The sequence below is a fragment of the Thalassophryne amazonica genome, chromosome 4, assembly GCF_902500255.1.
Source record: "Thalassophryne amazonica chromosome 4, fThaAma1.1, whole genome shotgun sequence".
In the NCBI taxonomy this organism is placed as follows: Eukaryota; Metazoa; Chordata; class Actinopteri; order Batrachoidiformes; family Batrachoididae; genus Thalassophryne; species Thalassophryne amazonica.
Genome location: NC_047106.1, coordinates 73,337,603 through 73,350,772, shown reverse-complemented (window position 1 = coordinate 73,350,772; position 13,170 = coordinate 73,337,603). Strand labels below are relative to the sequence as shown.

Here is a 13,170-nt window from a genome sequence, read left to right as displayed (position 1 = left end):
GTGTATCAATTTTCATGATGATATGACAAAATTAATACCATCAAAAGGAAGAAAGTAATTTCATTGTGAAGGATCGATATTTGGCATGCCACCACACAGACGCCATTACTCATAGCTTCACGGCGATCATCATGTACATTCACCAACTTGTTCTGCATGTTTTAGAAGTGGAATGAAGTTGATGCTATTAACTATGTAACATCAGTGCCTGTTAAAGTATAAATAGGACATTTCCTGTTACCACTGGGGGGCACTATGAGTTAGGGGGGAAGTTAATATATGGGAATGTTCAGTGCGGAGCCCTGATTATGTCTAGCAAGTTTGAAGGATCTGTGATGAAGTAAATGGTGTGACGGCCGTTCGAAGTGAAACAGCGTGCTCCGAAACACTCTCCAAAGTTTGACGAACCCTAGCAGCCACGCCTTTTGACCTACAGAAATTCTTTTAATCAGCATGGGGTCATGATGATGTGTACCAAATTTGAAGACGATTGGATGAAATCCCTAGGATGGGTTTGTTCAAATGTAAGTAGTGGAAATCGCCAAAAATGACAAAAATGATCTCAAAATCGAAACTTCAAATCAAAATGGCCAATTTCCTGTCAACAATTCACCACGACGTTACGAAACGTTTTTGTGCATCCCAGCAAGGTAAATATGTTTACCAAATTTTGTGAGGCTACAACAACAACAACAACAACAACAAAAAAAAACAATGGGGAGGGTCTTTTGACAATTTGTAGGGGGCGCCATTTCACTGCAAGCATGTGTGCGACCCCCAAAATATAAAATTTCGGTTCCGGTCAATCGACTGCAATGTTTTGTGAGTTTTTGAGCATGGGAAAGGGGTGAAATTTGGGCTTGAAAAGTATAAAGAATAAGAAGAAGAAGAAGAAGAAGAAGAGGTGCAATTTCAAGAGGGTCCTTGAAAAAGCGTCCTCATTGGATGGCTTTGTCATTGCTCAGGCCTTAATAATAATAATAATAATAATAATAGTTCCCATTCTTATAATACAATGATATTGTAATATAATTATTATAATATAATAATAGAATATTTGTATAATATAATATTACATGATCATTAGATCACACACACACACAACTCTCAAGGAGTTACACTGCAAGCTTCTGTTGCAGGATTCTGTGATTGGAGAAACTCTACTTGCTTTTTGTCTGCATCATTTTTGATACAGCTTCATAGTGTAGTGCAACAGAGAAAGATTTTCAGACAAGAAAACAAGGCCAAATCTCCCATGTACCTTTGGAAGTACTGTAGCTGAAATTTCACGTCGTTTTTAGAAAAATCCTTCTGTTCCACTCTGCAACATTGGCCACAAAGAACCACTGCCGATATGTGCGCTTGCATTCAATGTTTTTCAATAGACAAGTAATTAAGTTGTCAATGTCCAGATATTTAAATAACTGAACATCCAATCAGCAAGTGTGATTTTGAGACTGTTATTTACAAAATAAATTGAAACTTGAAGTTGAAATAAATCAACTTTTTCTTCATTAAAAAAAGGTTTCCCCTTCTATATATTTAAGGGTCCATACAATAGAATTAAGTAAGTGTGTGCATACATGCATGGATTTTGACCTTATCTTTGGAGTAGCTGAGCAGTTGCTGCCTTGTCTGTACAAAGCAAACAGCGATTACAGGACTCATGTGCCCACTGAGCAGGCACACTGGCTCTGAGGTCACACAAGGGTTCCACAGCAGAACTTGATGGTCCACACCTGCTGTGGCTACAACCAGTCACAATGTCACAAATTAGCAAAGATGTTAGACTACCACAAAAAAAACTATATGATTCACAGTGCATTAATCACATAACATATAATTCAGTTAATTTTATGCTTCAGCTTGCATGGAAGCATCTGACCCACCAATCAGGTTGAGCTGACAGTGGTGGTCCATGTCCCACACTCCCCTCTGTGTAACAAAATAAGTGACTCGTAGATTTCTACTTTCTTGCTCCCTCCAGCCAATTGCCATGCTGCTCTGTGGAGCGGTGCAGCATGACACAAAGGCCTCCAAAGACCCCAGGTAATGAACTGCACGAAGACACAAACATCAGGAAAGTGTAAGCTGATTATGTGTGACAGATAATCAGAATCAACACATCAATAAACTGGCAGTCCCACTGAGAATAAGCATCCTCTATCCTCAAGTAAATCAGAAATTGAATATGAAGTGTGCAGCATACAAAGAGACAAGTAATTAAATTAACTCATTACAGCTCCTCTTGTATGTAACAGTGACAGACAACACAATGCATTCGTGCCACATCAGGCAAATCTCAAGTCACAGAACGAACCCTCATCAGCATTGTTAATCACCTGATTTTTTTTTTTTTTTTTTTTTTGATAGGCATCCATGGATAAACTACTTTTTTTTCTTTTGTTTTAATCTTTTGTTGTTGTTTTTTAATCCTTTAAGGTGCCAGCAATCCTTTCCCTTGCATCTACTTCGGAATACCGCAGCCCTGTGAACCTGGTGTTTTCCAATTTCAAAAAAAGGACAGGTGCCATTCTAACTGGGTGATGTCATAATCGTACGTCACTGCCCTTTTGGCTTGTTTATTCATCTTTTGGTTTGTGTCCAGCTCTAAAACAATGAACATGGTAAAGCCAGCATTCCTGGCTTTGCACTGGTATTACCCAACAAATAACAAGCAAAATATTTTGGGACACTCCACAAATGGCCTTGTACTCTCAGCGGAAGTCCGTTTTGCATCTCCCATTAAATTATGGCCAACGTTTTTTGTTGTTGTTTTTAATTAAGACAAGAAAAAACATTTACTAAATCAGCATTGTGTGTGGAATGATGCTGCCTGGGGGGGATAAATTCATTAAACTCAAACAAATTTAACAAAAAACAACACTGCAGTGTGTTTTGACGATGGCATAAAGTTCTTTTTATTTCACTTCTTCATATTACATATTTTTTCCCTGATGCCAAGAATAAATGAATTAGTTTAAAAACACACACACAAGCACACACATTCTCCACGAGAACTTTGAAGAACATCTACTTTCTCAAATGAACATGTGCTGACAGAAATGTTGCACACTAAACCAACCAATCCACAGGCGCTCAGCACAGAATTAGGCTGGTTTCATTTGCTCAGTGGTATTATCGCAAACGTAATGGATCTTGCATCTTCATCTATCTCAATTAACACTTTCAGTGAGAGCGGCTAAATTGTACGACACACATCTCCATTAGAGGCTGCTAAGCTTTCAAAAGCTACACAAATAATTGTGGAGGGCAAGATGGCATGTGTGAGTTGTGGATCAAAGATCAGCTCCAGGAAAATTGCATCTGATTACATTTCATACATCACATCTTTTCTCACTGCACGAATTAAAAGATCACTGCGTTTTCAGACAGTACTGCATGACTCAATGTTGATTAATGAGTCCCTGCTCTCTTTCACCAGCCTCGACAAATCTTGAATTCAACTATTTTTTGATGTAAAATCAAATGAACGTGTTTTAGTTCCTTTCGTTGGAGGTTGTGTCGCACTTCAGTGTGTACAATGAGAAGAGCAGCAGTAGACATCAGGGGTACATTTCATTACTCTTATTTCATCATTCCTCACTCAAGTCTCACCTCACATAACCTGGAAATGCAACAGTTTTGCTATCAGAGGAGCAAAGAAGCTTCCAGGAGGAGACATTGCTTATAATGGAGTGACACGCCTCTTTATGGGAATCTGTCCATGACTGGATGATGGAGAGATCAAACTATGAAACTACATCATCACAACAAACCAGTGGCAACAAAGATGCAACAGGATCGAGCTCGCTCACTCAATCATCTTCAACAGCTTACTCCAGTTAAGGGTTGTGGGGGGCTGGAGCCTATCCCAGCAGTCATAGCGCGTGAGGTGGGGTACACCCTGGACAGGATGTCGGTCTGCCGCAAGGCCACATATAGACATACAAACACACCCACACCTACAGACAATGTTAAAGTTTCCAATCCACTTAACCTGCATGTCTTTGGATGTGGGAGGAAGCTGGAGCACCTGGAGAGAGCCCACGCAAAAACACACAGGGAGGGAACATGCAAACTCCACACAGAAAGGCCACAGGTGGGAATCGAACCCATGACCTTCTTACTGTGAGGCAACAGCGCTAACCACTAAGCCATGCTGCTGATCTAGCTCACATCAAGTCAATAAAGGACTCACTGAGCTTTATTTTATGACTTACAGGGAATTAAGTCATCCCTGTGCTTTTTTTGTTATCGTCTTTCTATGATAAAACACATTAATTTCCTCTGTTATTCTGTCACATACGGTGTTGGAAATCAGCAATAGGCAGACACTATATTTTGATGGGTGTTACTGTCTACCATATTTCCAGACCATAAATCACATTGCACTATTAGTCCCATCTATACAAAATGTGTCATGAAGAGGAAATAAACAAATATAAGTCACATTTATTTGTGAAAAGTGGTACTATTGCTTCATGCAGCAAGAGACAAAATTAATTGAATCAGCACATTATTTATTTATAACACAAACACCATGTTAGCAAGTAGAAGCTAACAGTCTAATTAATGTTATGGTGCAATGCACAAAGGACTCAATAGTAAACTGCTTCTTATTGCCTTTGAAAGTGGAAATGTCTGTTCAGTGTTACCTCACTAAATGTAATGAAATGTTTGAAAACTTGGCAGATTATTTATTTATCATGCAAACACCACTTTAGGGAGCAGATGTTAATTGGATAATTAATGGTATTGTACCAGGCAGAAAGAACTAACAGTAACCTGCATCTTGTGGCCACAAACTGTTCAGAGGTAAATATGAGCGTGGTTGCCTCAGTAAATGTAAGTAAATGTTACAAAACTCCTATACATTTTTAAAATGTAATAGTTAGCTTTACGTTAGCACAGCTGTTCAGCTCATTGCTCTTCTGACTGTCCCACACAATACAAACAAGTGAAATTCTGAATAGTATGAAGGATATATTCCCTGTATTTATTCAAGAGTGTGGTCTTTCAGTTTGAGAGCATGATTTGTTGATTTCACTCATTCTCTAAGACCCAGAAAAGCCTTCTCATTCAGGTCTTTTTCTTCTTCTTCTTCTTAATGGTGGATTACTGTCATCATCTGCTCCAGAGGGTGAAACACAGTACCTCTTTCTACTCAGTATACAAGGAAACCTTGTCACACATGCACGTGGTACCATCATGTGGACAAAATTAATAATGCTGTATTCTTCCACATATGTTGTTTTAAAACATAAATCACAGCAAAACAAGTTTTAAATAATGTGACTTATAGTCCAGAAAATATGGTAATCACATACTTTTCAATAAAAATTATGTAATGTAATAGCATTCTTGATTAATGTGGATTTACAAAATGTTAAAATTAATAAACCAGATGCTACTTATTTAAAGGGAAATGCTTTGCAATCAATAAATTAAATGACACTGAGGTCATGTGCATTGTTTGTTTGAGAAATGAATAACAAAGACTTGTTTGCATGAACTATACAACAGGGGGTTTGATCCATGCAAAATCATTTAAAGTGCAAATGTGCAGGAGTTAATGATTCCCTTTCTGTTTTATTATGATGTGAGAGGCATCATACACACAACAATAATACCAGGAGGGGTTAACCATGCAACCTCATTAGAAAATATGACATTTTTTGAGCAGGGGAACAAAAGCAACCATAACTGGCTGTGGAGCAAATGTGCCACCTACATCAGAGACTGACATTACATCAGAGACAGGCAAGGAGACACACAGATATGAGGTCTGTTAGACAAGTATCCAACTTTTTTATTTTTTTCAAAAACCTGATGGATTTGAATCACGTGTGCTTGCATGAGCCAACCTTGAACCTTCGTGCGCATGCGTGAATTTTTTCAGGCCTGTCGATTGCGTCATTTGCTTGTAAGCAGCCTTTGTGTGAGGATGGGTGGAGTCTCTCGTTGCTTTTTCTTTGCAAGGAAATGGCGGAATGACTGGAGCAGTGCGACTGCATCAAATTTTGCCAGAAACTGGGCGACAGCCAGGTGGAAACCATTCGGATGATTCAGACGGCTTTCGGTGAAGATGCTATGGGCATCACACAGATTAAGGAGCGGTACAACCGGTTTAAAGACGGCTGCACAACGGTGGGGAGCGCGCAGCACTCCAGTCGGCCATCAACATGCTGAAATGACCAGATCATTTCCAAAGTGAACGCTGTGGTGATGTGGGACCGTCATGTGACTATCTGAGAAATTGCAGAAGAGGTGGACATCAGCACCTTTTTGGCACATTCCACTGTGACAGACGATTTTGCCATGAAAAGAGTTGCAGCGAAATTCATGCCGATGGCTTGGGCACGAAGCTGATGGCGGAACAAAAGCGCCACCGTGTTGAAGTCTCACAGGACATGTTGTGACATGATCACCTCTTCCACCATTCGGAAGATTCAGACGGCTTTCGGTGGCTTTTCAGTCATGTGACTATCTGACAAACCTATCTTTTTTCTAGGTGACTTCAACCACTGTAAGCCAGAGTCTGTTTTATCAGGCTTCAAACAGTATGTAAACTGTCACACAAGACATAACAAGTGCTATGACAACATCAAGGGCGCATACTCTGCAAAGCCAAAGCCTCCTCTCTCTAACTCGGACCATAATATAATACATTTGATTCCTTCATATAAATCAGTCTTCAAATCATGTAAACCTGTACATAAGACTGTTAATGTCTGGACAGATGATTCAATTGAGGCACTAAAAGGATGCTTCTTGTGTACAGACTGGTCCATATTCCACACTTTAGAGCTTGATGATGCCACAGACAGTTACAGACTATGTGAAATTCTGCCATGATAATGTGGTAGCTAAGAAGGATGTCATCATCTATAACAACAAGCCCTACATAACTAAAGAAATCAAAGAGTACATAAATAGGGAAAAGCAAGCGTAAGTCTGATAGAAATTCAAAAGGAACTGAAACAACTCTTAACTAAAGCAAGAGAACGATACAGACAAATAATGGAACAAAGCCTCTTAACTTCAAATACTAAAAAACTCTGGGACACAATGAAACTAGCTGCTAATATGAATCCTACAAAAAAGCAAATAATTACTTTGGAGGAACAGCAAAGATCAAATGAGTTGAATGATTTCTATTTGAGATTTGACAAAGATACCTTTTCTCAGGAGTGTGATGGAGTGATGCAGTCACTACCAGAAATCAGTACCACCGACTGGCTGGAAGTGGATCCACCTAGTGTCCAGTGTCTTCTCCATACTGTGAGAACTGGTAAATCCACTGGCCCTGATGGACTGCCGGCTTTTCTGCTGAAAAGCTGTGCAGAGGAACTGACACCAGCATGGTGCCCTATATTTCAGCATTCATTAGACACCAATACTGTTCCAGCTCTATGGAAGAGGTCTATTATAATACCAGTGCCCAAAAAGCCTTGTGCTACAGAAAATAATAACTTTCGCCCTGTAGCCTTGACCCCAATTATTGCAAAATGTTTTGAAAGATTAGTTTTGTCACTGCTTAAAACAGAAGTACAGCCCATGTTAGATGCATGTCAGTTTGCCTATAAGCATGAGCGTAGCACGGAGGATGCCATTCTATGCATGTTGCACCTTGTTTCTAAGCATCTGGAAGGCACAAAAACATATGTTCACACTTTATTTATTGATTTTAGCTCAGCTTTTAATACTGTGCAACTCCACCTACTTTTTAGGAAATTGAAGGACATGAATGTTAATGTAATTCTTATAAAATGGTTTTATTCTTTTTTAACTAACCGCACACAGCAAGTTAAGCTTAATCAGACATTATCAGATATCAAACACTGTAATACAGGAGTTCCACAAGGCTGTGTGCTTTCACCAATACTTTTTACAATTATACTAATGACTGCAGAAAAGTACACCCCAATAATTTTATTTTTAAATTTGCAGATGACACAGCAATCGTGAGCCTCTTGCATAAGGACATGGACCCTTTGTCTACTACAAGGAGACTGACACCTTTGCTAAACTGGAAATCACACATTAATAATTTGTGCAAGAAAATGAAGCAAAGAATGTATTTTTTGAGACGACTGAGGCTTTATGGTGTTAGCAATCAGATCATGCTAATTTTTTACAAAGCTATCTTAGAGAGCCTAATTAGATATGGAATCACTGCCTGGTTTGGTAACCTTATAGTTCAACTCAAAAATAGGTTGTCTAATATGCACAAAACAGCAATAAATAATTGGTATAATTGGAAAGAGGAGCGGAGGCTTCGCGCGTCACAATGGATTCGCTACTGGAGCGAGACAAAACCACCTCTGTTTTGGTCTCACAGGATGGCTTTGAGATGGCGTTCAGACAGCTGTCGGTGGTTTTTCCATCGAGTGATTATCCGAGAAATTGTGGATGTGCCTGGACATGCCAGAACATGTCCCGTGAGGCTTCATCACTGCGTTGCTGTGCGCCATGCGGCACCGCCGCGACGCGCGAAGCCTCCGCTCCTCTTTCCATGACAAAAACTCCTGTAACAGTGGAATGTGCCGTTCATTTCCAAACTGGACGCTGTGTTTTATCCGGGACGTCGTCTGACTAGCACAGGAATTGTGAAAAGACGTGGACATCAGCACTTTTTCGGCACATTGAGACAGACGTGCAGAGCAATTCCGTGCGTCGCGGTGGTGCCGCATGGCGCACAGCAACGCCGTGATGAAGCCTCACGGGACATGTTCTGGCATGTCCAGGCACATCCACAATTTCTCAGATAATCACTCGATGGAAAAACCACCGACAGCTGTCTGAACGCCATCTCAAAGCTGTCCTGTGAGACCAAAACGGAGATGGTTTTGTCTCACTCCAGTAGCGAATCCATCGTGACGCGCGAAGCCTCCGCGTGGCTTTCCATGACAAAATCTCTTGTTAAAAGTGAAATCTGCCGGAAAATGGTTGCTGTCCAGCTCTTGTGATAAGCAGAGAAATGGCACACAATGGTCACGGATCCAGACAGCCATCCGTTTAGAAATGAAATGAAAAAACTCACGCATGTGCACGAAGGTTCAAGCTTGGCTGATGCAATCATGTGATTCAAATCCATATAGTTTTTGAAAAAAATAAAAAGGTCCGTTACTTTCTGGACAGACCTCATATTTATGCAGAAAACATGACCAGATTTACAGGTAAGAAAGTTTTTTATGTTTTCACACCATGAAAGAGAGTTAGGTGCATTTGAGTGGAAAATAGTGTTAGTTGTTGACGCGTTGCGGAAGATCAGCTGTTTTTAACGAGCAGATATGGAGCGGTGCAGCTCAGAATTCTAAATAAAGGAGGAAAAAGCATTGAAATGTCTTTGTAAAGCTCAGTGCAGGTGTGCTCTTGTCACCGCGCTTTAAGAAGTGACGACGAGTCGTAGCTGCTGCAGAAAACCGCGGATGAAAAGCTCACAGTTCGCTTAAAGTGGGCAGTTCAGTCAAACCCCGACCTCCTGCCCACGGACCAAGTTTAATGCTGCTATCGACCCACAATTCAAAAATAATAGTAACACACAGTGACTTGGAGAAGTAACTTTAATCTGATTACTGATTTGGAACAATTAACGCGTTAGATTACTTGTTACTAAAAAAAGTGGTCACTAAGTAACGCGTTACCGGCATCACTGGATGTAACACAGTGGTAAACATACCACTGTCCCAGCTTTTTGAAAAATGTTGTAGGCATCGATTTAAGAATGAGCAAATATTTGCACAAAAACAATAAAGTTTATCAGTTTGAACATTAAATATCTTGTCTTTGTGGTGTATTCAATTGAATGTAGGTTGAAGAGGATTTGCAAATCATTGTATTCTGTTTTTATTTACATTTTCACAACCTCCCAACTTCATTGGAATTGGGGTTGTATATGTGTGTGTGTGTGTGTGTGTGTGTGTGTGTGTGTGTGTGTGTGTGTGTGTGTGTGTGGTGTGTGTGTGTGTGTGTGTGTGTGTGTGTGTGTGTGGGCAGCACGGTGAATTAGTGGTAGCACTGTTGCCTCACAGCAAGAGGGTCATGGGATGGATTCTCACCTGTGGCTTTTCTGTGTGGAGTTTGCATGTTCTCCCCATATTTATGTGGGTTCCCTCCGGGTGCTCCGGCTTCCTCCCACATCCAATGACATGCAGGTTAGGTGAAATGAAAACTTCAAATTCATTTTTTCCCTCAATTCTATTTTGACAGGAAGATTCCTGGTGGATCCAAACTTCTTCATTTATGGATGGAGGCTACTGTGCTCACTGGGACCTTTAAAGCAAGATAAATGTTTCTGTAGCCTTCCCCAGATTTGTGCCTTGTAGTCCGGCGGCTAAGGGACAAATTTTAGGGGAATCATGCACTTTTATACAAAAGCGCCAAAACTTTATCAGAGACACTTTGTAGTGTCCTGAAGTATATAAGATCGGGAGACATTGAATCCATAAACGTCTACACTCTAAAACTTGGGTTTAAGAGAATAACCATTTTCAGCCTTCTACAGCATATAATTCATGACAAACTCTTATCCAAATGTCTTTTTAAGTTCATAATATAAACTTGAAGGTTATGAAAAATGTATTAAGGCTAAGTAGGGATACTTCAAATGTACTTCAGTGTGCTTACACTCTTAGAAAAAGTGTTAATCTAGGGAAAGTGACTAAATATTGTCTAACTCATTGTGAATACCAATATACCTATGTAATATAGCTGTTTGCGAGCATAGGGCAAAGGAAAGATGCTACTCATGCACTCTAACATATTTACACTCTAAAATAACAACAGTGTTTGAAGGGAAAGACATGCTTTTTATTAATTACAAGAAATCAATTTTGTTTTTATGGCCATAACCATTATTATTATTATTGTTGTTGTTGTTGTTATCATTATTATTTTATGTTACTGGTATTAAGACGATTATCATCATATTTTTTAACTGAAAACATTGTAAATACCTGGTTGGCAAACTTCCTAGATATGCACAAATGTTTCATGAATATTTTTAATGAACTACTCTCTACAGCTTTCATGCTAGGAAGATCACAGTGACCTAATTTTATGTCTCAGAGGTATGGGCCTGTTAAAGATCCCTACAGGCCTGAAATGAGTCCTGTACCTCTTTCCATTTTGAAACATACCACCCTGCTAATGTTTAAGGATGTGTGACGATGTATGACGCTGCACGACGGACGATATATGATCACATAAGCTCAGTATAGCTTTGCACTAGTTGCAGTAGCCATTCTCTACAGCTTAACAATGTCCAGTCTTGATCATTGGCTCCCTAAATAATAACCATATGATCGTATTGTCATATGAATAGCAAAATATACACTGTATTAAAGTGTATTAAAAAAAGCAGGATACAGGGCTAAAATCACATGTCTCTCGCTTTGACATGACTTAATATAACCTAAAGAGTCCCTGGACAAAGTTTGGCGCTTTTGTAAAAAAGTGCACGATTCTATCCCTTAACTGCTGGACTATTGAGACAATCCTGTGTTGGAGGTCTACAGACAGTTCCTTTGCTTGCTTGGATTGGCAATGCTTGGTTTGTGCTCTGACATACACTGGCAACTGTGGGACCTTACATGTAGGCAGGTGTGTGCCTTTCCAAATCATGTCCAATCAACTGAATTTACTCCCAGGTGGAATCCAGTTAAGATGTAGAAACAGGATGCACCTGAGCTCAGGTTTATGCTTCACATGTGATTTCTTAGTTTTGTTTTTGTTTTTTAATAAAGTAGCAAAAATCTAAAAAAAAAAAAAAAAAAAAAAAAAAAACTTTTTCAGATTGTCATTATGGGGTATTGTATGTAGAATTTTCAGGGAAAAAAGAATTTCATCTATATTGGAATAAGGCTGTAATATAAAATGTGTTGTGAAAGTGTAGTGACACGGACCCACAACAGGGGGCGTAAATGAACAGACAATGAAAGAGTCAAATATGAACACTTTACTGTTGTGAATGAGCACAACACAGAGGAATGTGAAATTTACAGACAGTCAATCACAAGGGTGACGTGTGGGCAGGCTCGAGGATAGAAGACGTCTGTCCTGAGATGAGCCGGAACCACACGATTTCCTCCGCCACCGAACCCGGAGAATACTGGAGCCACCAAGTCCCGAGTCCCCAGGTGGCCACCATCTTCGAAGGTCGGATCTGGTACTGCTGGCAGGGAGCAGAGACAATAAGATATGGGTGTGTGCACACCCAGTAAGCAACAACGGTGGGAATTCCACCTCCACCTCTAACACACGCTCATGCAGCTCCTGTCTACCCACTTATCTGGTAGAGGTGTGAAGCGACTCCGTCGCTGGTCACACCGAACGCCGGTCTCACAGACAAGGAACACCACACGAAAACGGCTGCAAAAACAGTTCAGACTGACACACAGTTTACTTTTAAGGCTGAGAATACTACCTGAACGGTTCGACGATATCTCGGCAATGAGGTGGAGATGACATCCGGGTTTTATGGAGTGAGGTGATGAAGCATGAATGAGTGACAGCTGTCAGGAGATAATGAGTGACAGCTGTCACCCCCGGCTGTGTCCGTGGCGGCAGCGCCCTCTCGTGCCTGAAGCCCGCACTTCAGGCAGGGCGCCCTCTGGTGGTGGGCCAGCAGTACCTCCTCTTCTGGCGGCCCACACAACAGGACCCCCCCCCCTCAACGGGCGCCTCCTGGCCCTAACCCTAACCCTAACCCTAACCCCGACCAGGTTTATCGGGGTGTCGACGGTAGAAATCGGCCAGGAGGGCCGGATCCAGGATGAAGCTCCTCTTCACCCAGGAGCGTTCTTCGGGTCCATACCCCTCCCAATCCACCAGATATTGGAACCCCCGGCCCATTCGACGGACGTCCAGGAGCCGGCGCACTGTCCAGGCCGGCTCCCCGTCAATGATCCGGGCAGGAGGTGGCGCCGGACCAGGAGCACAAAGGGGTGAGGTGTGGTGTGGTTTGATCTTGGAGACGTGAAACACCGGGTGGATCCGCAGTGAAGCCGGGAGCTGGAGCTTCACTGCGGCAGGGCTGAGGACCTTGAGGATTCGGAAGGGTCCGATGAACCTGTCCATCAGTTTCGGTGACTGCACCTGAAGCGGGATGTCCTTCGTTGATAGCCACACCTCCTGCCCGGGCTGGTATGCAGGGGCTGGGGGCCG

At 41.3% G+C, this 13,170-nt stretch overlaps 1 protein-coding gene across 1 annotated transcript in view; it reads right to left on the bottom strand.

Annotated features, from left to right (window-relative positions):
• The window catches only part of LOC117508369 (WD repeat-containing protein 49-like), a 209,099-nt gene that overhangs the window by 155,009 nt on the left and 40,920 nt on the right, over window positions 1-13,170 (bottom strand). The window contains exons 8-9 of the mRNA XM_034168121.1: window positions 1,890-2,057; window positions 1,600-1,748 (exon numbers count right to left, since the gene is read on the bottom strand). Coding sequence (XP_034024012.1) covers window positions 1,600-1,748; window positions 1,890-2,057 — 317 coding nt within the window. The remainder of the gene's footprint in view (window positions 1-1,599; window positions 1,749-1,889; window positions 2,058-13,170) is intronic.